This window comes from Poecilia reticulata, linkage group LG4 (genome assembly GCF_000633615.1).
Source record: "Poecilia reticulata strain Guanapo linkage group LG4, Guppy_female_1.0+MT, whole genome shotgun sequence".
In the NCBI taxonomy this organism is placed as follows: domain Eukaryota; kingdom Metazoa; phylum Chordata; class Actinopteri; order Cyprinodontiformes; family Poeciliidae; genus Poecilia; species Poecilia reticulata.
The window spans coordinates 14,583,746-14,608,362 of record NC_024334.1 but is presented as its reverse complement, the minus strand read 5'-3'; the positions used below and the strand labels follow the sequence as shown (position 1 = coordinate 14,608,362).

Below are 24,617 nucleotides of genomic sequence, written 5' to 3'. Positions count from 1 at the left end.
TTTTGTCATAGTACCCCCAAGAATTTAAAACTACTTTCACCCCTGGATGTAAGGCCTCTCCAGCCTGCTGTGGGTCTGACCCGGGGGTCTCCTCCCAGATGACACAACTCCTCAGCTGTCACTGAGCTCAGCTAGCATACGGAGGATTCTCATTTCAGACACTTCACATCTTGTTTCTGCAGTTATGATCCACACCATATGGCTATACGTAGTGGGGAAAATAGGTGGATTAAGAAATCTGTGGAGCTTTTTCTGCATTACTGCAAAAAAACAAACAAATAAAAAAAACACACGATATTATAACTCTTTGACAAAATACCTAAATCTCTTTCACATAAGACTTCCAGGAGGGATACAGATGGTTTTTTACTGCTCTATTGGAATCCTAAAAAGCCGAGATTGAGCTCAGGTGTTTTTTTCTACCAGATAGAAACTATAACCAGCTGCAGCGCTGTGTGTTTTGAATTTAATGGAGAAAACTGGACCAGTGTTCATTAACGCACTGATTGTTCTCTGCATCAATGCTTCTCAAAGCGCAAAGCCATTTTTTCACAAGCTGTTTCGTATTAAAACTGAACATTTAAAGGACATTCAGAAAGCTTTTAAAATAATAAATTTGTACCCCTTGATCGATGGCTTGATAAAAGCCATCGATCAATAAAAGCCATTGATGTGTAAACTCTTGATGCACCTTTTTCTTCCTTTTTATTATCAACATGTCTGAGACCTTGGAGGAGTGAGCAGCTCCAGCCAGCAGCTCATATCCATAACAGCACCGGTAGGAAGAGTTATTCTTGTCTGCTTAAACAAGGAGGTGAGAAATAATCTATTTCTGTTTTTCATTTTGCCAAATGGCCCAAACTCCAGCTGTGGCTGTTTGATGGGGTTTCTTTGCTGCAAACTGCTGAATAAGATGCCAGCGTCTCCTCTGAATGATGAATCTCATGTAGCTGTTTACACCCTTCGCTGCCATGATTTTGAATGACTTATCACGTGAACAAATTTATTCACTTGTGATTTTAATTTGTTTTGTTTTGTTGCATTTTTTTCAATGTCAGCAGAATATAGACAAAGACCTGCTCACATTTGTAATGGAGACACAGCTGCTGTGAATTTTACTGTTTTTGATGAATGTACACAATCTGTTTTGTACCATTTTAATGGAATAAGTTAGCTTCACAATTAGAAAAAAAAAAATTACCGTCCTAACAGATTTTTCAGATGGGTGACATCCATTTTATTAATCAAAGTCCTGAAATTTGCGAGACATCACAAATTATTAGTTTCAAAAATGACCTGCATAACAATGGAAAGCTTCATTTATTTCCTGAGGACTGACCCAAGATCAGCCTGTACATGAGGAATGACTGAGGACATGAAGTGAGGTACAGAGGAAAAACACTCTCCCAAACTGTAATGATAAACTTCTGTCAGATATGATTCAATCCAATTCAGAGCAATGTCCTCGAACATTAACCACTGTTCAAGTCATGACAATATTTTATCATTTAAGATTCAGAGAAAGTTATCAAAACTTCTCAGAGTTGTTTTTGTGCTGTGACATGCTTTACAAATAAATGGAACAATTTTATCAGGAACATTCTCTAGTTAATTAAAAGCTTCTTTCTCTTACAAAAAAAGACAACAGCGCTTTTCAACCTGTAAAAGAGAAATAAAACTACTTAAGGCCTCGGCCATTAGTGCTGAAAAGCAGCAGGAAGAATGTAAAGTTGTGAATAAAATTAAAAGTCTGATTTTTGGAAAACAAAATTAAAAAGATTTTTATGTGCAGGTTCAATAATGCAAACATCAACATCCAGGTCATATAACACTGCACTTAAGGTGCATTCACACCAGCCCACATTTGGGCCCCTTAAATAAAATTCTGCTTCTTTTGCTTAGAAAGTCAATTTTTTTTGGTGAGGTGTGAATGTGTAATCGAACTCTGATGTGGACCAAAAAAGCAAAATCTAGTCCACCTAAAAACCTACTTTGGTTTAAGTAAACCCAGTTCTAATGCAGAACAGCAAGCAGACTGGAGACCACTCCAATACCAGGAAGAGGACGATAGTGCAAAGCATTCTGGGTAAATACATCTTTCTCTTCGAGAGAGAAATGTGGTTTAGAAATTCGGAAAATGCTAAAATTTGAAGTCACTCCATTTGTTTACATTTTGTGAAGAAGGAAGTTGCGCTCAGTGTCTTCTGCAGAAGTTCTTGTGTTATTTTCTTCAGTGGTTGTTGGTGCAGTGCTGCCCACAGGTGAGGGGGGTAAGCACATTTTTCAAAGGATTTGGAAAGCCAACCACACCAGCTGAAAATGTAACAAATGTAATTTTGGTTCCCAACTGAACTGAGTCTACTGAACTATCAGGGGTGAAAACGCCTTTAAATGAATCGCTTAGCAATGGCTGGATGGAACTGATGAGTTGCTTTGGAATCAAAGCTCAGAGGAACCCAATTTACCGCTCAAAATGATGAAACAGATGATGAATTTCAAGTAGCTGAATTCTCAATCACTGAAGTTTGTGTCCTCAGAGAAAATGAAGGTTCTGAAAGGTTATATAAGCCTGAGTGACAATGTGTCAAACATTGATAGAAGAAGTTGAACAAAGATTAAGAAAACCAAAGGAACAACTCAAACAGAGGAGGAGGTTGAAGCTCATGTGGACAAAGTAGATGAAATAAAATCACAAAGCTCCATAAGTGGGAAAAAAATATCCATTACGAAAAAAAAACGTCAGATGTGGAGTTCAGGCTTGTTCTCCTTCTGTTGATACAAAATCATTTGTTCCATAACAATGAAACTGAGAGACATGGAAAAGGAAATGTTCTGATCCAGCTGTGAGGCCAAAAGAACATCCAGCATCTTAACAGTTACATTGTATGCCTGCAGCTAATAAACATCATGTCAACAATGTACCAATATACCAAGAGAGAACACAACAAAACATGCAATGGGATGTTTTTTTTTTCTGTAGCTTGATGTCACAGGTGCATCAAAGCTTTGCTTCTCATTAATTGTTTCACAGCACCACTGCTACCAAGATAACATTGGGAGTTGACTCACCATGACAATTACATTCTTAGGAGGTTGAGCTTGCCTTGGTGTGGTCTAACAGAAGTGAAGCTGCCATGCGCCGGCTCCGCCAGGCCCTCTGACCACCAGCAGGATGCAGGGCAGGTGAAGTGCCGTGCCCAAGGACACAATGACTTAACCAGACGTAGCGAGGGTGTGAGCCAACAATCCAAACTTACAAAACCATTGCCACCATTTACTGAGCACTGTTACATTTTATTGACGTAATAGTGATGGGGATATTTTCTTTTTATACTCAGTCACTTAGTGTGAACCGGATTTCAATCAGCCTACCTTAGTGTGGTTGCAAATCATTTGACCATTTTGTGTGCCCATGTTCTGAAAGCTACTTCCTGCTGGATAAGGCACCATGTCAGCTCAAATCATCTCAAGCTGGTTTTTCAAACACTAAACTCTATTGTACTCTAACGGCTTCCACAATCACCAGATCTTTATCAAACAGAGCATCTTTGAAATGTGGTGAAATTCAAGATTGGCATCATAAATGTTAAGTCTACAAATCTGCACCAGCTGCATGATGCTATAATGTTGATATAGATCAAAGTTTCTATGAAACGTTTCTGAACCTTTGATAAATGTTTGCCATGAAAAAGTAAAGAAGAAAATAGTCTGAAAACTGTTTATACCAAATTCTGTCTAAAACAGAAGCGGATCAGGTTATTTTTTACTGTTTTGGATTAATGGACTGCCTGAAGTTAGTTTCAGTCCTCATGCTGAGTTGGAGGTAGAGCTGGAAACAGCCAGAGCACAGGTGCAGGTTTTGGATAAGTTCGAGCTCTCAAAATTTCTGACTCGCTGAGAGCACATTAAGTACCCACATCCTTTTAGCCACTGCTTTTCTCTTCCTGTCCTTCATAAGCAAACTATGGACAGGCGTTTCCTCAGACACTTTTCCAAATGATTATGGAAAAACAGAAAAGCTTTTCATGTCTATTTCAGTGGTTGTGCATGCATGTAATGGAAAAACGAACACCATGTGTGTTTGCGTGCGCGTGTGTGTGTGTGTGTGTGTGTGTGTGTGTGTGTGCACGCGCACGTGCATGCGCATGTGTGTGTGTGTGCGTGCGTGTGTGTTTCATCCGCTCTTGAGACCAAAAGGCTGCAGAGATGGGAATGACTGAAAAAACATAACTAGCAAGGTAAAGTAGACTAATACATAGTGGACTTTTAATTTTTTTTTATATTCTGATCTGGAATTTTAACAGCTTACATCCTCTGAGTGTTAAACTCTGTGAGTGTGTCAAAAAGACTAAGCCACCCACAGCCTCCCGAGGTTCATCAACCCATCCCTGCGTCTGGCCTGGAAGCCTGGCCAAAGCCTAAGCTTTGGATTATTTTGTTTATCCCTCAACCCAGATATGGACACACAAAATCAGAGCAATAGCAGAATCTCATGGCAAACACAAATACATTGTTTTGAGAAAAGAAAGATCACAAGATGAGCTTTGCACACTTATTTTAAGGCAATTAGGGATCTATTGATACTTAGATTTTCACAGTTGTCCTGATAACCTTGGCCTAAAGTATAAAGTATAAAAATAAAAACTCAATTATAGAACTTTTTCTTACCACCATTCTGTTGTGGAAACAATAATAAAATGCAAATATATTTGCATATGATTTCCACCACAGAATGGCAGTAATCATACAAACATCATGTTTATGATTAGGCTGCGACTGCATGTTTTTAGTCTTGATTTGGCATAAATGCAAGTTTCATTCAAGAAGACATTTTGTCTTCTCTGTAAAAGAATTGAAATTTTTCTTTATATCAAAATTTAGAATTACCTCCAGCAAGCAACTGTTTCTCATTAGCTGAGGGTTCAGACCCTCTGTATGAAGCAAAATGTAGAACAAGGGATGGTTTTCTACCAGGCTAACATTATCATGACCGGATTGCAGAAGTGGAAAGGATTTCCCTTGATGAACATGGGAGGACTGTTGAGATCCAAAGCAAGGCCTAATTTTATGTTGAACATTGAATCTCAACATTATGGCTTTCTATTTCATAAATATGGCTTTGAATCTCATAATTTTCCCTTTGAAGGTTGAAATTATGGCTTTGTATCTCAAAGTCATGACTTTAAGAGCCGAAATTATAATTTTCTGTTGGAGTTTTATTTCTTCTTTCATTGCAGAGCAAGCTTCCATTACAGTGTCCCCTGGGGAGTCTAAAAAACTCTTTTAAATGTTTTAAAGCATGTTTTTCCAATGTCTCAAGACGAATTAAAACTCTTAATGGAAAAAAAAGCATCCTAAAAGGAGATGCTTGAAAGACTGGCTGATTCGTGCACTAACACGTTCAAACTGTAGGTGGCGCTACTAATCTGATTTCGTCCTACGTTCGATATCGAGAAGAAGAACAGAAGCTCTTCCATGGAAACAAGGGACGCCAGTCTGCTGGTATGAGTGAGCGAATGGTTAAAACAAGATGAACCTGGTTATATTGTGTTGTTCGGTAGATGATGAATTGTTCAGAGGTTAGGAGATTAACGAATGAATCCCAAGAAAGCGCAATATGCAGCTAAAACTAGCTACTATCGGTTTAACTGCAAGCTAGCTTAGGATGTTTCTCCTGTGTGGTAAAAACCAAAGAAGAGGAACATGTAAAGGGAAAAAACGACTGACGACGTAACGGCCAGAAAGGGTTCGGACAGCTCATGAGAACCAGCTGAAATATGTGGAAAGTAAGCGGTCGGAGTTCGGCTCTGAACCGGGCAGAGGCGCTGCTGTCAGGCAAGAGGAGCAGCACAAGAGACGGAGGAGGCTCCACACAGGACTCAACCACCAAAACACAGGTGTGCATTCACAGTCCGGAACGTTTTGAAAATGTGTTTTCATCGAAATCATGGCGCTTCGAAAAGAATATAGATTTTCATATTAGAAAGATGTGGATAGTGAATTATGCAGTCATACTAATAATTATTTGTCCTTTGCATAATCCATGAGTAATTTTTTGCTTCCACCTGAATATCATCCTGGCTGCTTCACTTTAGACATATCTAGGAACTTAAGAAGCCATACCACACGAAAAAAAAACAAACTCTTGCATCTCAAGGTCTTGAATTACAATTGTTCTGTGTGTAAGGTATCAGCAGGAGCTGAAACTAGAACGACCAGTGGGATCAGATCCTCACATCAATGTAATGATGATGTAGGAATCATCATTACATTGAGGTTGAGGTGTTTAAATTTACTTGTAAGAGCAAACAAAATAAACCACAAATACAAAATAAACCACAAATACAAACTGCAAATTGAAGACTTTGGTGACATGCTGTCACCAATAGGAGAAAAAAAAATATCGCTGTTCACTTTTATGAAATAAAAAAAGAAAAAGAAGTGACTAAATATGCCAACAAAGTCACAAAGTTGGGAACAGTGCTCACCCGGGTTACTATTGGAAAATGGTGAGTTTTTATGACATGGAAAATAATAAAACTAGTACAGTCAGAGTTATTGTTGAACTCTGCTATTGTTAGCACCATTTTCAACTTATTGAACTTGTTTACATTTGCAGAAACTGGAAGCTAGTGCTATTAATTGAAGGTCATCTGGTCAATTTCTTTCCTCATACTGTTAGGGACATGTATAATCCTCTGATCTAACTGGTCATGCTAATTGTAAAATGTTAATATTTTATTTATGACAGTAAAAATGAAACAAAATGTAAATATTTAATTCTACATCTCTGCTGTAAAACTGCGTTTTGACAGAGATTAGAACACAAATAAATTTGCTGCATCTCTCGTTGTGTCTAGGGAGCCTCCTTCAGAGCTGGACCTGTTCCTTCAAACAGCCACAACTTGTTCTCTGACCTCAGTGACCTCTCCTCAGAGACCTCTGCTTCTAAACAGACTGCTGAATCTGCCAGACTTGCTAATACACAAGAGAACCTTGAGATAAAAGGAGATTCAACCCAGGTGAGTTATAGTGATGTCATCATTAAATACAGTTGAATGTCATGGGAAATATAAAGAGACATTTTTGGTTCCCCTTGCGAAGAGGTGTTCAAATTTACCTCTTACAATCTAGAAGAAAAACAGTAGTGTGTTGGGGACCAGCTGTAAATCAGGTCCTCTCCTGGTCACCAGGTATCCGTAACAACCATTATGTTCTATCTGAGTGCTAAGTGTTTTTTCTTTTTTTGATTGATTGATACAAGAATTAAGAATTTTTTGTCTTACTGTTACAAACATAATCATATACAGTTTGCTTTGGACAGATGTAATTAAGCTTTAGGGCGTAAACTCTCCATGTGGGTTTAGCATGAACAATGGATCACGCTCACTGTTGAGCATATCTATGAAAGAGTGCCTTTCAGTCTATTTACCATTTAACCGAGTCCTAATCTTTGGTCTGATTCTTTTGCTGTAGGATCTCAGGCCTCAGAGGTCACTGGCAGAAGGGAGCAGGTTCCTAAAGAAGGCTCCAAAACCAGCTAACAGCAGCCACTCGCCGGTCAGCAGGAACCTAGCACAGGCTGTGGTACAACCAAGGTGAACTCCTGTTGCTATAAAAGGTCTATAAAAGGTCTAACTAGATTGTCAATTGATCTATTTTGGGATTTCTTTGGTCAGATGTGTGTCATCCTCCCAGCGTGGCTCTCAGGCTCCTGCCTTGCGTAGGCTAGCTGATATCGAGAGTCGTGTCCGGAGCCGCAAGCAGGAGCTAGAACAGGCTAAGAATGCCTCGGCAGCTGTCCTCAGTCCAGCCTCGGATGTGGAAATGGCACCAGAAGCAGCCGTCCAGATCAGGGAGGCCTCTGCGGCACTGTCAGCGCAGTTCGACACTGAAAAGAGCCAGAGGGAGAACCGTTTCCTCAAAAAGAAAAACCGCAGCAGCTCTGCTCCCCCCGAGGCAACAAGACATGCTGCTGCTGGCGTCGGGTTCAGATCAAGAGCCGGGGATGCTGTTGAACTTTCTGGGGGGTTGGAGAGGAAGCCAAGGAGACCAATGAGCGGTGTGAGTCTGGAAAGTGATGAAGAAGACATGAGGAAACTGCTTGGAGACTCAGTAGAATCGATCAGCATGTCTGGACCTGGGAGATCTTCATCTGTGAAAAGACCACACAGGGTATGTCTGCTTTCACTTTGTCTAATTTAATCTCTTTGAGATAATTCAGATATAAAACCCTCTGGAAAAAAATCTGTCTTTATGTGTTTATGGTCAACTTTAAATATGTGACTGTTTGCACAGGTCAGTGTTAGCCCCGCCCACAGCCTCTTGACTTTATTGGACGATTTGACGGACAATGTTATTTCGTGGTAATTCTGCAGCAACAGGAATTATGAAATATTTAATTATATATTTAATAAATTATCTACATTGGCTATTATAAGTTTGCATTTTAATGATTTAGTGACATATTTAATAAATTAAGTGTTTATTAAATGATTTAGCCATTTTTAAACAAATTTACTTATTTCTTGGTAGATTTAAATAATGATTTATGGATGTATTTATTTGATAATTTTGTTCCCTTTGGCCCTCCATACTGCTGCTCTCTTATGGAAAAAAAATATAATTTTGGTCAATATTAAAAATATTCTAAACTATTGCTTACTGAAAAAAAATTATTTCACTTAAAAAACAGCAAATTGCATTAAACATTACATGTTCTCTGAGACATTCTTGTATAATGTAATATTTATTCAAATGTAGATTTTTATGTAAATATTAAACAGATCCTCTTCCCACTACTCAGTCTTGGTGTGGAACATGTCAAACTAATAATAATAATGGAAAAATACTTGTTTATTTGCTTTTGTGATCATTTGGATCAAAATTGAACAATTCATTTGATTAATTAAGCTCTATTACTTACCAATTTCCAAAGAATTTGAAGTCAGCTATTCTTCAGTTTATACAAGTGAAAACTTTTCCAGGAGTGGGTTCACCACAGGGTCAGTCTGTGAAAAGATAAAGGTCTGATGCTGAGCACAGCAGCAAACTTCCATGGGAACAGGATAAAACAGATGGATGAGAGTGCTGAATAAGCCAGCTGAGGTCTGGACCCCAACCTTACTGAATCAGTGGAGGGGGACCTGGAGACGCCGCCGCCTGAACGGGGGGCCACTAACCTCAGTTACCTGAAGCAACAACAGAAAGAGAAAGAGAACTGCTGCAGACGTCCTCCACAGCAATGTCACAGACTCATACAGTCACAACGGAGACGGTGAAAATTACACATTCATGGAGTTAGTTGTTTTTTTTTTTGAGATAGTAAAATGTTAAAAGGAGTGATTTTTAAACCGAAAATTTTGGATTTTTTTATTTATTTTTTTTTTATCTGGGTTTTTTCACTGAATCCATCAGGGGATTTTGATGAAGCTGTACTGCTCTGAAAACCTGAGCGGATTTAAAAGCCTGGCTGTTTTTTCCTCTCATGCAGACACTCAGCAGTCCCAGTGAGGAGGATGAAAGGCAGGCTGCTGCCCACCCTTCACCGCCCTCTCCTTCCTGTCACAGCTCTCCGTTCCGATTCACTGGCCAGGCCCAGGCCCAGTTCAGTCCTTCGGCGCTGTCGCCATCACCCCCTTCCCCCCACTGCCCCTCCACCACCCCAGAGAGGCAGGGCTCCGCTCAGAAGGCAGAGGGTCCGCAGCACTGCCACTCATCCTCGTCAAGCCATGCTGAAGTGCTTTCTCTGGAGGAGCTGTTCCCTGTGGGGCCGGGATCTGAGCATCCACACAGTCGCATGAGTTCAGCTTCTTCAGAAGGTAAGAGGGGCCCATCAGGGGAGGAGAGCAGCTTTACCCCTTAGTTTGACTGAAAGCAGAGAAGGTCAGAGATCAGTAGGCTTTAACATTATTCTTGTCCCTCTTCTTCTCATGCATCCTAGAAGGCCCAGGAGGTACGTCCATTTTTCCTCTGCAGAACCAACACACTGTGCCTGGTGGATTATTAGTGTTTTGGAGACGTTTTGTTCTTCTAGAACAGCTGGATTTGTTCTTAAAATTAAACGAGCCCTATTAATTATTTATACTTCTGAGCTCAAGTGATTGGACTAGATTTTATTTAGGAGTATCAGAGTAAAAGGGGGTTGAATTAAGTCTATACAAAATATCATGATTACAATGTTTTCACAGTGAAACTGTGTATAATTTTATTTTTGCAAAGGATTGTTTAGGATGCAACAATTGTTGACCAAAATACCATTTGTGATAAATAGGATTATTTAATCAGTTTGACAATGCTGAGGAATTTAAGTTATACAAATAAACAATAAAAAGTGAAATCTTCAAGAAGGTAAGGCAAGTTTATTAGTGCAGCACATATCAGCAACAAGGCAGTTAATGGTAAAAATGACAAATAAGACACAAGTTGAAAAACAGATGTTATGATGTTGCAGTTATCCTAAACAGGTGAGTTTTCAGCTTTGATTTGAAGGAACTCAGTGTTTTGTAGTTTTCTGGAAGTTTGTTCCAGATTTGTGGAGTATAGATGCTGAATGCTGCTTCTCCATGTTTGGTTCTGGTTCTGGAAATGCAGAGCAGACCAGACCAAAATACATACTTAATGTATTGTGGTGCTAAGCCGTTCAGTGATTTATAAAATAAAATGTTTTTAAAGTCCATTCTCTGAGCTTCAGGAACTGTAGAACTAGGTGATGTGCTCTATCCTGTTGGTTTTGGTCAGAACTCCAGCAGCAGCATCCTGGATCAGCTGTAACTGGAGGATTTCTTTTTATTTTTAGGCCAACCTGTGAAGACACTGTTGCAGTAATCAATGTGACTAAAGCTAAACTCATAGATTTTGCTGAGTCATTAGTTCTTTAATTCTGGAAATGTTCTTCAGGTGATAGAAGGCCGACTTTATAACTGTCCTTATGCATCTCTACGATTCAGGTCAGAGTTCATCACTACACCCAGATTTCACTCTAATCATTAGTTTCCAGCTGTAATAGCTGAAGCTGTATGCATCGTTCCTCTTTAGGTCCAAAGATAATAACTTCAGTTTTGTTTCTGTTCAGCTGAAGAACATGGTGGTGATTCCAGTACTGTGGTTGAACTTTCCTCAGATCAGTCTCAGAAAGCATCTCACTGAAGTTACTTCAACCAAACAGGATAAAACTGCTGCCATTGTTAATAAAGAACTCAATATTTAATGGGGTGTCTTAATTTTTCCACAACTATAGAGAAAGTAAAATGTGGATTTATGTATCTGATACAAGCACCTCCATTTTCCCAATCTGAATTCAGATCACACAACATGCATTTCAGATTTTTATCAATCACACAACATCCCTCTAAAGCAGTGGTGCCCAAAGTCAGTCCTGGAGGACCGGTATCCTCCATGCTTTAGTTCTCTCCCTGGTTCAACGCACCTGGATCAAATGATGGCTCATTAGAAGGTCTAAGAAGAACACTGACATGTTGAAAAGATTGTTACTACCACCAGAGAGAGAACTGACACATGCAGGATGTCGGCCCTCAAGGACCGACTTTGGGCACCACTGCTCTAGAGATACATTAAAGTTGGTGGTTGGAACATGACAAAATATGAAAGGTTTAAGGGGTGCGTATACCTTTGCAAGACACTAAGTTCTCAAAACAGAGCTGCTAAAACTGCAAGGATGCTACATCCATCTGACACATCAGCATGCGTCAACATCTGTGGCCTCATTTATTAAGAGAAAACTATTTTCTGTTGCTTTTCTGCAGAGATCAGGGTCAATGTGATGACTCTCGATGAGCTGACTCCCTCTGAAATGCCAGGAAGACGGGTGGGAACAAAACATGTGATGGAAAATCAGTGTAATGATGTCAACTTAATCAAAAAAAAAAGCTTCAATATTAACCCATGTTAACTTTTTGTTCCAGAGCTCATTAGATTACCAAAAGACTCACTTTACTGATTTGGTTTTGGTGCCAATGCAGAATCAAAACAAAATGGCAGACGCTGTCCCTGGATCCCAAAGTAGACGCCAGCTGTCACCATGGGAGGAGGAAGAAGAGGCGGCGGTGGACTATCACAGCAACTTTGACACTGATTCTAGCGCCAGGCAGATTTCAGAGTACCTGGGAGGAGATTGTGATGAGGAAGCAGAGGTCAGATCAGAGGTGAGATCAGACGTCAGATCAGACGTCAGATCAAAGGTCACACAGGCAGTTTCCAGGACAGACGAGTCTCTCAGGAAGACGGAAGATGATTATTCCAGTACTTTCTCCAGTGTGAGATCAGAATCATTCAGCAGAAGCAGACGGAGCTTCTCTCAGCATTCAAGAAAGCACAGGAGGAGTTTCAAAGATGCAGCAGCACAGACTTGGCCTGATCCACCAGGTTACTCCTGGTCAGCAGGTCAGTCTGCGTTCTCATTGATATTTGTCAGACTGAGTTCTGGTCATGTTCATGAAGCTTTGTCTGAACCTGGGCTCTCGTTGTTCTGAAGGTATGGCTCCGCTGGACCCCATGGTTGGCAGGATCTACATGGGACCCACATATGTGGCCCCCCATGCCTTCAGTGCAGACAGGTTAGAAGGTACGTCCACTGGCCCCAGGTCAGATTGAGATGCACAACCTCACCTTTGGTGCTGAATTAAAGGGAGTTTATGGTTGTTGGGTGGGGATCAGAAACCACAGAGAGTTCTCTTCCTATGAGGTTCGACTAGATCTTTTGAAATCATCACTAACACAGAGATGATTGGTTTTCAAAAAGATGGGGGAAACCCTTAGATAGTTCATCTCTGCTGGCTGATTGTCTTTTTGAAGCTAAAGATGTGCTGCATCGCCATCTATGGGTGGACTGCTGCTTTTGCAGGTTGTCATAAAAGACTACTTTTAGTCATTGCAGCATCCAGCTTTCAGATTCCTGCTCTTCTTGTTTCATATATAAATATAGAATGCTCTTATATTCTATTCATGTTCTTTGTTGTAGCTCTATCTACTTTATTAGGCAATCCACTGTGGAGCTATGCAGACTAAGAACAGATAATATTTAAGGTAAAAACCTAAAAATCAGTATTATTTATGTATGATCTTCTCACATTTTGGCTGCTATTATTTCATTTTTTGATAAAAAAAAATTATATATATATATATATATATATATATATATATATATACAGTATATAAAAAATGAATGCAGAAAACTGCTAGATCTGCAAATGTTATGGGGACAAAGACAAGCTTTTACTTCACGTGTTAAATTGCAAGTTAGGCTGTTCTTTGAGTGACATTACAGTGAATGAAACAGTTTAATGTGAACAGTATATAAATCTTTTTTTAAATTTCATAAGTTGTAGTCAGAGTTGCAATTTTTTATGTTTATTTTCTTTTACATACCATGGTCTTACAAAAAAGGTAAAATTGCTGCACATAACCTTCCCAAAAAAGACATGATTTTAATATACTTAATATGTAAAGTGCCAATAATATTTTCAAGTACCATCTTGAAGTAGAATCCTAAATCCCAATACAATCATGTTCTGATGAATTCTCATAATGCAAAAGAAGAATTCCAAATTGGTAACTCATATTCACATGAATTGTTTACACAGTAAAAGCAAATCCTAGGGAAAATCTTAATATGGTTTTTACAGCAGCCAAAAACATTGCCATTTAACATCACTCAAGCTTCAAGCATCTTGTAGATTTGGCTTTCAAGAGCTTTAGTAAAGTTAAATGAGAATGGGGCAATAGCGATTGGTGAAAATTCAGCCGAGTTGCAGTAATTGGTCAGATTTGCGGAAAACTTGCAATGACTTGTGAAAATTCTAAGTCTGCGCAAAATTTATGAATGATGAGTGAATTTGCATTAATAGTAGTGATCTCAAAATCCTGGAGGGGCAGATATATCACTACATATGTACTCTGTGCACTGCAAACATCAGGGCTTTTGCTATAAAGCCGGTCATAATATTGATCAGCATTGTTTTCTGGCTAATCACAGATCTGATCTGCAGATCCAATTTTGACTTATACTGTTTTTTTATGTGAAAAATTGTTAAGTTGGCAACAGTAGGGTGACCATTGTTAACCACATAAGTACAGATGTGACCCAGTGGGTGGCTCCGTCAGTCAGCCCTCTCTCTGGGCAGAGCAGAAGGGGACGGTGGCTGATTTTCAGTCCTGTGGAGGTAGATAACACCAGTGGATCATTGGTTTCACAAAACTAAGGAAAATCAGGTCGGATTTGGAACTTCATGAGTTCTGCAGAAGTCGTACAAACCAGATTTCTTTTTCACTCCATCAGCTGCGAGCATGTTGGACCCGGCTGGATTTGCTCTGAATGAAATGCTGAAGCAGCAGCTGGCCATTACCAAGCAGTTCATGGAGCGCAGTGAACACCTCCATGCCTGCCTGATGCAAAGCCTGGAACCCCCCAACTACAGATACACCACGCTGGAGGAAACCATGCGGGTCAGCCTTACACACTTGTGTCTTAAAAGAATTTGAATTAACATGAGTTACAACAATGTTTAATTTCCCTTTGGGGTCAATAAAGTATTTTTGAATGTGTTACCTTATTAGGATATTTATTTGCAATTCATGTTGTGTCTTCAAATATTTTTTAGTTAAGACAAAATAGCTTTTCCAAGGGTGGTTTTGTTTCCATCATATCTTCTGATGTTTTAGAAGTTGCTATTTCAGGTCAGTTTCAAAGTTATTTGTAAAGTTTGAGTCTAAAACTGATTATGAGCAGAATTCAATGGGATGTCTAGAACTGCACCAGCACAGGAGTGTAGATACTGCAGGTCAATGGTCTAGCATATTTTCCTTTCCATCTTCTTGATATACTCATGCCTCTGCATTATGACACGTTTGTTTGCTTAAAGCTGCAGTATGTAACCATTACAGAAAATGTTTACATATTTGTTAAAATTGTTGCCATGTCAGTGGCAACAATTATCTGTGAAATAATGTGAAAAGATCGATCTCCACCTCCTCCCTGAGCTATTACTACTGTCTGAAGAAATGCACCACTCCCCGACCAAATACAACCAATCAAAGCCAGGAGGGGCTTAGCGCTTCCAATCAAGCTCATGTATTTGCTGCTAAATGCGCTAAGGGTAAAAAAACGTTTCTCCATCATCGGTGGCCATGCTAACTAGCTTAACATTCACAATAGCCTATGCTAGCTGCAGCGTAGCAGAAAGCAAGGGGTGGGGTGATTGACAGTACCAAGACCCGCCTCCTAGCTTTGATTGGTTGTTTCTAGTTAGCACTGAGAGCAGAAAGGGGCTCGATTTTTAATTTTTTTTTCTTAGACTATTTCTCATACCATACTGACAGTTTCAACAGATACGTGAAAAATATATTTTTTATAAGTTAAATACTGCAGCTTTATGACTGTAATTCTTAGGTTAAACTTCAGAATTTGTGAATTTTTAAAGCGGGTTGATTAAACTTTGTTTTTCAGAGCATTTGCAGGCGCAGACGTCCCAAACCTCACAGGGAGAAAACATAGAGGAGGTTCTACAGGAAATGGAGGCGGAGCCAGCTGCTTCAGAAACATCCTGACCACTTACTACATATTCACTAAAACATTTTAATAATGGATTGTTATAGCAAAGAAAAAAAAATTCAACGGTTAGTTAATGCTGTTTTGCTTCATGATTTTCCATGATCAACTGTGGAAACAATCCACCAGACGGCGTAACAAAATGTTTATTTAAAAAAAGAACAGGTGTGCATCCAGTTACAGTAATTTCTTTGCAGTCTCAGACTGTCACCATGATGCATTCAAACGACAAGTGCAGAATCTAACAGAGTGAAGACAGATGGCACAACTACACTGGTGAGCGATGTGAGGTTAAAGTTGAAGGCACAAATTGAAGCTATAGTGTCTGTCATCAGTAGGGGTCATTGAAGGGGTAGTGGGGATGTCCTGCATCCCTGGGAACTCGCTTCCCCTCCACCTGAAAACAGTTGGAGCCAAAGTTAGTGCGCTTCTCTTGTCTGGGCGGATATTTTTGGACATCTAGGTCATGTTTTTGCTTCAAACGGCTGCAGAGGAACTGCCAATCATGACATGCTGCCTGCTCACCTCAATCATTGGTACAATGTAGCGCCAGCCTCTGTTCAGTGCTGTGATGCTTTTCATTTCTTCTGCTTCAAGGGTAAAATCAAACACCTGAAAGAAGGAGAGTTTATTCAGCAAATAAAAACTGAAGCACAGAAACACCTGAGCTCATTGAACATGTTATGTGGAAGGAAACAGGTGTGACAGATTACCTGGATGTTCTCCTTGATGCGCGACTCCGTCACACTCTTAGGAATTGTTACTACGCCTCGTTGTGTCTGCCATCTGAAAGGACCAGAGTTTAACAGAGTTGGAGAAACCGTGTTTATGGCTACATAAATACAGATATGGAAGAAAAATTGACATGTGGACCAATATCCTTAATAGCTTCTCTGTGGGGCTGAAAAGTTTCCAGCTAAAGACTTGTTACAAGATGTGCGTTACTGGAACCCACTCAGCAGGAAACCAGTGACATGTTTCATTACTGGAAGTTTCCCAAACTCCGGTCATTGTTGTCCTTTTACTTCCACTAAATCAGTGGGTTTTTTGCTGACTCAAGTGACTTTTTTCCAGCGTTAGCTCATGGTGCTTCCCTTTTTTTCTTTGGCAACCAACTAAATTTGCAATAGTTTTAAAAGATGCAGCATATTCTTTTTTTTAATTTTTTTTTTTATTAGTTGTCAGCTCATAGGGTCACTGTAAAGAGTTTTAGTCTGTAAACAAAAAATTGGGAACACTTTATATGAAGGGGGGTGAATAAGACTGACATGACATTTTCATAAACATGACATAACATCTGTCATGAACATCAATAAGTCTTCATGAATATGACTGTTGTGATAAAGAGTCATTCGGTAAATTATGACACTTTTAATACAAAGTTGACATTATTCAAAATGTCTTTATAACAACTTGATATTAACCAAGAAATCATTACTGTTTAAACTTTACCTTTAATAACAAAGTTACCTAATTTTTAAAGTGCAATCAGTAATACTTTTAGAACAAATTTATCAGTAATGATTTATTGGTTAATGTCAAGTTGTCATAAAGACATTTTGAATGTCAACTTTGTATTAAAAGTGTCATGATTTACCAAATGACGCTTTATGACAACAGTCATAAATATTCATGAAGGCTTATTCATGTTTATGACAGTGTCATGACAGTCTTATTCACCCCCCTTCAAATAAAGTGTTACCAAAAATGTACATAGTTTCATATTGGAATGAGTGGTGACATCCTGTGTCACTGTTGAAAAAATGCAGCTAAATAGCAGAAATTGGCAACAGAAAAGTAGCAACAGAAAGCAACAAATGCTTTTTTTTTTTTACTTATTTATGCGGGATCAACAAAAAACCTGCAGCATTTATTAATAATCCAATGTAAAGAAATACTGTCACTATTTTTGGATACAAGTCATCACCCAAATACTGCAGACATCTCTTGCTCCTATTCATTTTTTTATAATGACACATTTTCCTTCTAATCTTATGCTTGGATACAACCCTCTGAAGACCTTCCTTGTTACAGTGTCAACAACTGTCATCTGGACAACTCTCTCTATAATATGTAACATTTCAATGCTGAAATCTATTGTTTTTATGTAATATAATAATTTAACAAGAAGCTGAATTTAGAATTTATATTAGCCATAATTACATAAACTGACTTAAATATATCCCCATATATATATATATATATGAGCAACAAAACCATTTTAACTTTAATTGAATTAATAAAATTACCATTCATATTAATCTGAGACACAACTGCTGTATTTTCCTCCATTCTGATGCTTCATAAAGGAGAATAAAATACATGCAGAGTAGTTAATATTTCAAAACATGTATTGTGACTAGGCCTGTCTCAATAAGCAATAAATCAACTAATCCATGATAAATTAAAACAACCCTCAATAATTTCCATTTGCATGATTTATCTTCTTTTTTCCTTCTACCAAAAACTGGATGATAAAAGTCTTCAGTCTGGTGATCTGGTCTTTTTCTGAAGGACACTTGTTTTTACAGAGAATTCACAATTCATTTCGTTTATTTGTTATTTCTGTTTTATTTATTTTGGATATTTAAAATGTCATCCAGTTCCAGTGCTAAATGTTCAAAAAAAAATTTAAGTTTATTGATTTTTGAGAATGTGTTGTTGCATTAGTGAGCCATTATTATTTTATTACTTGAAAATGGTGTTAAAACCACAATATTATTGTATATTGCAATAACATCTCGGGCAATTTATCGTGCAGCAACAGTTGTTATGGTGACGATGATGAGTGCTATTGTAAAGTCCATCTAACATACAGGGTTTCCCCCAGAAAACTTGCTAAGCCCGGTGGTCGGGGCGCTGAGGCGGTCCACCGTGTTTTTGTATTAAAAGATGTTAAGTAGACAATAAAAGTAAAAATATCACTGGGTTATTATATGTTATGGGAAAACATCATCAGTGAACTGCTATGTAAACCCACAACTAGTCTTAAAAATAACTAATCAAAAAGTACAATTAAAATGAATATCAATTATGTCCACTTCTGTTAAATCCAAATTAAGTCAGCGGCTCCATCAGGCCCCCCAGAGCTTCAGGGGCCCCATAAATGCCAATATTTTAACATAGACCACAGATATATAAATGTAGCATTTGTTTATTGAGATTATTATTGCTGCTAAATTTGACATAATGGTTTCAGCATATATAAATTAAAAGACTTTAAATTATTTAACATTTATATGTAAGATTTTAAGGAGCTGGCAAGTTTACTTTGTAGAAGTTCAAAGAACAATATTCATAGTCAGATTGGTTTGTTACCACAGCTACAATTTGATGCTGAGTTTAATCTTTGAGTTTCAGCTCAGTTTGTTCACAAATACAAATTAGTAAACTGCAGTTATAATTTATTGCTTTTTAGGTTTGCCAGTTAAACTACTCCCCCTGTCCTAGGTTTCACTAAATCAAACACAGAAGCTGTTAGAGGTGCTGATGTTTTTAGCAACAAAAGGGGCCCCTAAGTCATATTCTGTTCCAGACCTCATACATCCTTGGACCGGCCCTGCATGATGTTGGTAATCCGCTGCACTGCGCAGAGATGCGCAACAAATGGGAGATTTAATTCAATCCTGCTAATGTGGCTTTAGTAGCTCTTTCATTTTGTGTCTGTTGAGTTTTTAACAAGGGGACACAGAAACTTTTGGTTAGTCGAGTTTCTGGACGAGTTTTTCAGATGTCCAGTGGCCGCGCGCATTAACTGTCTGACTAAATGGGCAAAACATTTGATACGGTTTAGTGCTTTGTGTAACGGGAAAATAATACTAGTAATAATAATAAAATATATAATCAGCGTGATGCGTGACTGAGAGGAGAGCGCAAAAGCTCTTCACCGGGTTAAACCGGTGAGTGATTAGCGCTGGGTCGTTAACCACTAACGCACCAGCCAACCGGGAACACAGACCTAAACTTTACAGGGAAGACGGGGCCAAACGCTGGGCAGCGTGTTGAGATGTAAAAGCTGCATAATGTTTTGTTCACAAATATACATCATTCTCACCGCTCCTCAAAGCACCTCTGAAAGCGCGACTACAAGTTATTCCTGCGGTTCACGTAGAGCTGCGCAACCAGAGCTAACACGGTGGGTTTAAAATCTTACCTTAATCAATAACTCCTCATAACTAATCATAATTCCTCACAGGGGGTTGATGTAAGTATCCATAGCGGTCAGCCTGTGTCCAGTTTGAGTGAAAGGAGGAGCATGGGATCGGCGCTAAGTTTAACTTTAGCCATCCAGCTGCTGCAGCGCGCGAGGCAACGAGCAGAGGCCAGCGGTGTAATTGGTCCGGCTTTAAATGCATAAACTATAAACATATCTTTTATAAACATATATTTTAGGAATAAATCTGCTCTGATACCGACGCTTGGAGCAACAGAAACACTTGCAATCCGGCTTAAAAAAGAGGCGATTTTTTTATTTTATTTTACTAAAAAAAAAAACAAAACAAAAAAAACAAAGGCTTAGCCTGGCGGTGGCGCTAGTAAAGCATGGTGGGCCGCCAGGCCTATAGTACACTGGGGGAAACCCTGCCACACAATATGAAGTAATACACAATGTGTAATACACAATATTACATATTGCATGCATGTAGTCAATGCTACATACATGTGGTGTATATAAGCTGTTATCAGTAAAATCACCTGAGGATGATCTGAGCAGGAGACTTCTTGTACTTCTCTGCCAGTGACAGAACTGCAGGCTCCTGCAGCAGGACGGGTTCATCTGGATGTTTCCAGGCTCGGTCTGGAGACCCCAGAGGGCTGTAGGCGGTCACCACCAGACCCCGGTCCCGACAGTGTGCCAACAGGTCTACCTGGGCCAGGTACGGGTGGCTCTCTACCTGCCGGACAGAAGCACAGAAGCCCCCTCAGCTGATTGTGTTCTCCGTTCCTCAGCCTTAAAGCGACGTCATGTACCTGAAGAACAGTGGGCTTAATGCTGGCCACAGACAGGATGTCGTCAATCTGCCTGCTGTTGAAGTTGGACAGGCCGATGGATCGGACTAGGCCCTTCTCTACCAGCTTCTCCATGGCTGCCCAGGTCACCTTGTAGTCTGTGTCATCATACAGCAGGGAGCCATCCTCCTTCCTGGGGAACGGAGCGTCTCCTCGTCTGGCACACAGAAAGGGAAGTCAGGTGTGAGTGCTGCACACAGTTTGACTCCTAACCTTACACTATCTCTGTCCCTTTTCCTGTATTATCACTGAATAAAGGCACTAGTACAATAAAACTGTTGGGGGTGAGAGGGGACTGATAATAGTTATGTTAAGGTATGCATAGTTATTATCACCGACTGGCAACTCTACAACACCACGGCTTAATATGAAAGTAATTTAGGTGTACCAATGGCCCGGTCAAAGTCCAGACTTCAACATGATTAAAACGCATTGGTAGGTCCTTCAGACTATCAGTGCATAAAAGTATCTCAGCACATCTCAATGAAAGGAGTAAAGCTGCGTCTTCATTACAAATGTGAACAACTTTGTCGATATCGATATTTGTCGTAAAAAAAAACAAGACCGCAATTCGCAATTACTGTGTTTGCATTAAATAAGAAACGCAATTAAAATCACATGTGAATAAGTTTTTGTCATGTGATAAGTCATTAAAACACATGTCACATCATCATCCTCCAACTACTTCCTGTTGTCTTCTTTGCAGTTTGTGCCAGTGACAATATTCGGTTGGTCAAGTGTGATTCCATTCCAGTTTTACAAAATAGACATTTTGATAACTTTTTATCAAAATCTAAAACTTTTTGCGAAATAGGTGTGATCCTATTAAGCAGATTTATTTTCAAAATGTCAAAACTACAAAATTATATGGTCAGAGGAAAGGCAGCTAGTGATGAGGCTGATAAAGTCTGACAGAAAACAACCGCAGAGTTATTCTTCCTACAGGCGGTTCTATAAGGCACCGAGCCACAGTGAGGACAGTATTCCCATCACTACATACATTGATCTAAAAAAGCTGCTGAACTTACTGAAAGGCGTAGGGCCAGTGGATGAGGTACAGGTCAAGGTACTCCAGCTTCAGGTCCTTCAGTGCTTTCAGGAGGGAGGGCTCCACATCCTCTGGGTGATGGCGGGTGTTCCACAGCTTAGATGTGATGAAGACGTCCTCTCGTCTCAGAGACTGAAGAACGAGACAAGAGATCTTAGGAAAAAAAAGACTTTAAATAACTTTGAATGTGTGACATAAAAGGAGGGAATCGGTTAAAAAAAAAAGTTTAATTATGTTAAGAAAACTGTAAACATAATATTTCAACATCCATGTTAGTGGAACATTTATGTGCATAATAAAATACAAAAAGAGTAAAACATCAGCTCAGGGCTCAGTGTGATGAGACGGACTGCTTCACCTTGTCCGGACCTAGAATCTCCTGCAGAGCTTCTCCAATCTCAACTTCATTCCCATAGATAGCTGCACAGTCAATGTGACGATAGCCAGCCTCCAAGGCCCACAGAACGGCTTGTTTCACCTGTCAGTTCAGATGAGCAGAGACCTGAGCAGTTATGAAAACTCATATGAAGGTCTGGAGAATGAAGTACTTCCTAAGAATGATGGAATTGTCTGTCCCTCTTTAAAACTCGCACACACAAAATGTTAAAATCACATCCATCTATCCATCCATCCATCCATCCATCCATCCATCCATTTTCTTCCGCTTATCCAGGGTCGGGTCGCGGGGGTTAAAATCACATCAGTTGTTAAAATCACTGAGACTTTTGTCCACTAGGGGCAGTGAAATACATTCAAAATTCTTAATTGGTAATGTGGATGAGCTAAATATTTAGATTCTGTAGATTTGTAGATGTCAGTTCACAACAGTTACGATCCATATCCAGAAATAAATTCAAATCAATCCAATCAAAACAGACAGATTCACATTTAATTGCACGTTTCAAAGAATCCCAGAAAAATAACATTAAGTTGCTAGTCTGGCACTACAGTCAGGGCAGTGCAGTTGTCCTGGTAACCACCAAACCCAGACTCATCCATTGGATTGTCAGAAGGAGACAATTAATCGTACAGGTCTTCCAACAATACTTCACTTCTCCAGAGTCCAGTGGTGGTTCTGACCACCATATCATGGCCTAGTAGCTCATGACTGAAAATGCAAGTCACTTCCACTTTGTTATAATAACAGCAACAGTTGACTGTGTAATATTTAGTAGCAATAAATCTGTATCAACAGAATTCTTGTGGCATCTGTTATAAATTCACCGAGCTCCTGAGTGAACTTATATGTGCAGGATTTTATCCATCTGGACCACCTGAATACAACGATGTACACATTTTTTGACAATATACAGCATCTCTTAAAAAGGTGAATAACATAAAATCCTATTTTTACCTTTCCAGGCTCACTCTTCCATGTGCCCAATCCAATAAGGGGCATCTTCCGCCCAGTGTTGAGAACTGCAAAGTCATTCATGCCTCTCCAAAACACCTTACACAGAAAAGATGAGAGAACGTAGTTTACCTGGAGGTACAAAGCTTTAAGAAATACACTAAACTAACCTCAGACACATCTGGTAAATGTAACATTTTTTCTACTCTGACTAGGATGGTTGGAGGGTGGGGGGCCTGAGGTGACATAAAACTGAACTAAATCTATCCAAACGGCAATGAGGATGCTATGATACAACATAATGGGTGAAAACTGACTTCATAGTTTTAAATATGCAGATGTGACAGCGGAATAAATGCAGGAAAATTTGATCTTTAACTTAGGTACTACTGATACCACTTGGGCTAATTGTAACTACTTCAGTACCACGCTCCTAATGGAAAGCAAAACATTACAAACCGTGCCCACGGAAGAATTTAACAAAAAACTTTCTTCAGCAAAGACGTAAGAGGTGGAATAGACTTTATTCAGTCGTTTTTTCTGCCACAATTATTCATAAGTTAGACTCAAGTTTAACAAAAACTTGAAAACCTAGGCTAGCCCAAAACAACGCAGTCCATAATATTTCACATCGAGTCGTTTGATTGTCACGTGACTTTCAGGATCAAGGAGCCAGCTGTGCGCGTGACCAAAGTGAATTTATCGTGTTATTCCTGGCTGCTTCATCTGTTAGCTGCTGTAACCACAGCTCTCGCGTTTACTGGACTTAAGTGCTCGCGCTGGATATTTTCACGTCAACCAATAACTAAGTGCTAAAAATTATTTCTCACCGGCATCTATTTATTATACAGTTCAAATTGTAAAACCAAGTTGCTGCTACCTGCAGCTCATTTAATAAAGGCAGCTAGCCAGCAGAATGGTGCTCCAGATTGGAACTCCGTAAATAAGCAGGCATATTCCCCATTTTCTGTTCCGTATTCACAGCTAAAAATTATACGCAGACCAGAAAAGGCAGCATTTATCTAACTCACCCTTTTAGCGGCCTCACAGAATAACCGGGGTAACGCTCGCTTTAGAATTTGACTCTCGAATAAGAGCATGGCTGCTTGTTATCAGCAGTGAAATAAATGACAACAACCAACATGGCGCTCCGCGTCGCTTAACTCACCGAAGAGCTGATCTAAATGTTGCACCGCCACCTGCTACTTCAACAACTCCTTTTCTTTTAGCTTCTCCGGGGCAGAGCTGCCACTTTCTGTTTAAATTGTTCAAAAACACCACCCTGATTTTGCTGACGCTCCCTTTTCCCGGAAGAGTACATTCCTCAATTTCCGGCGAAAATACTATGCATTAGCTCTTTTTTAAAATTAAAGTAAAAAATGGTCAATTAAAGAGAAATATTCAGATTTTAAAATGCACTGAAATCTTGAAAAGACTCAGCCATGTTAAAATAAAATTAATTCAAAATGTGAAAGTAGCGTATGAAAACAGTAACACAATACAGCTGTTTCCACAGGGAGTGTGGGAATTCAACTAGATGCTTCTAAGAACTTCTGAGTCTGGATTTAGGATCTCATTATTTTGGTCAGATTATCTGAGTCGACTTTTTCTTTACCATGACAGACTATATGCAGAACTTCTCT

General features: G+C 39.3%; 2 protein-coding genes and 1 long non-coding RNA gene across 8 annotated transcripts; 2 read left to right on the top strand and 1 right to left on the bottom strand.

Moving 5' to 3' along the window:
* Nucleotides 1-5,459: 5,459 nt before the first annotated feature.
* lg4h19orf44 (linkage group 4 C19orf44 homolog) lies at nucleotides 5,460-15,637 on the top strand. 5 transcript variants are annotated; one of them, XM_008407807.2, is made up of 11 exons: nucleotides 5,460-5,897; nucleotides 6,861-7,022; nucleotides 7,477-7,598; nucleotides 7,680-8,175; nucleotides 9,494-9,821; nucleotides 9,944-9,955; nucleotides 11,766-11,827; nucleotides 11,925-12,402; nucleotides 12,494-12,583; nucleotides 14,297-14,463; nucleotides 15,464-15,637. In XM_008407807.2, exons 1-11 carry the CDS (start codon nucleotides 5,778-5,780, stop codon nucleotides 15,509-15,511), a joined length of 2,085 nt encoding a protein of 694 aa, XP_008406029.1. In that variant the 5' UTR covers nucleotides 5,460-5,777; the 3' UTR covers nucleotides 15,512-15,637. The 5 variants fall into 5 exon arrangements, with proteins under 5 accessions (XP_008406029.1, XP_008406030.1, XP_017159906.1 ...); XM_008407808.2 differs by having other exon boundaries at nucleotides 9,947-9,955; nucleotides 15,464-15,616; XM_017304417.1 differs by having other exon boundaries at nucleotides 11,982-12,402; nucleotides 15,464-15,616.
* Nucleotides 15,638-15,693: 56 nt separating this feature from the next.
* On the bottom strand, nucleotides 15,694-24,270 carry akr1a1b (aldo-keto reductase family 1, member A1b (aldehyde reductase)). Of its 2 annotated transcripts, none has more exons than XM_008407811.2 (9): nucleotides 24,143-24,270; nucleotides 22,978-23,073; nucleotides 21,982-22,101; nucleotides 21,604-21,755; nucleotides 20,537-20,732; nucleotides 20,261-20,460; nucleotides 16,279-16,351; nucleotides 16,091-16,177; nucleotides 15,694-15,962 (listed from the first exon to the last, which is right to left on the bottom strand). In XM_008407811.2, the coding sequence occupies exons 2-9, from the start codon at nucleotides 23,056-23,058 to the stop codon at nucleotides 15,897-15,899; spliced, it is 975 nt and encodes a 324-aa protein (XP_008406033.1). In that variant the 5' UTR covers nucleotides 23,059-23,073; nucleotides 24,143-24,270; the 3' UTR covers nucleotides 15,694-15,896. The 2 variants fall into 2 exon arrangements, with proteins under 2 accessions (XP_008406033.1, XP_008406032.1); XM_008407810.2 differs by lacking the exon at nucleotides 24,143-24,270 and adding an exon at nucleotides 24,006-24,131.
* LOC103464014 (uncharacterized) lies at nucleotides 23,033-23,423 on the top strand. Its single transcript, XR_533573.2, has 2 exons — nucleotides 23,033-23,112; nucleotides 23,190-23,423. It is a non-coding gene; the product is annotated as an uncharacterized LOC103464014 (long non-coding RNA).
* Nucleotides 24,271-24,617: the final 347 nt, after the last annotated feature.

Coding starts and splice junctions, on each gene's coding strand:
- akr1a1b (XM_008407810.2), bottom strand. CDS start 24,074: ATGCTCTTATTCGAGAGTCAAATTCTAAAGCGAGCGTTACCCCGGTTA. Junction 20,733..21,603: donor CACTGGCCCTACGCCTTTCA/GTAAGTTCAGCA, acceptor TCTGTGTGCCAG/ACGAGGAGACGCTCCGTTCC. Junction 20,461..20,536: donor TTAAGCCCACTGTTCTTCAG/GTACATGACGTC, acceptor TCTGTCCGGCAG/GTAGAGAGCCACCCGTACCT.
- lg4h19orf44 (XM_008407807.2), top strand. CDS start 5,778: ATGTGGAAAGTAAGCGGTCGGAGTTCGGCTCTGAACCGGGCAGAGGCG. Junction 8,176..9,493: donor CTGTGAAAAGACCACACAGG/GTATGTCTGCTT, acceptor CCTCTCATGCAG/ACACTCAGCAGTCCCAGTGA. Junction 14,464..15,463: donor CGCTGGAGGAAACCATGCGG/GTCAGCCTTACA, acceptor TTTGTTTTTCAG/AGCATTTGCAGGCGCAGACG.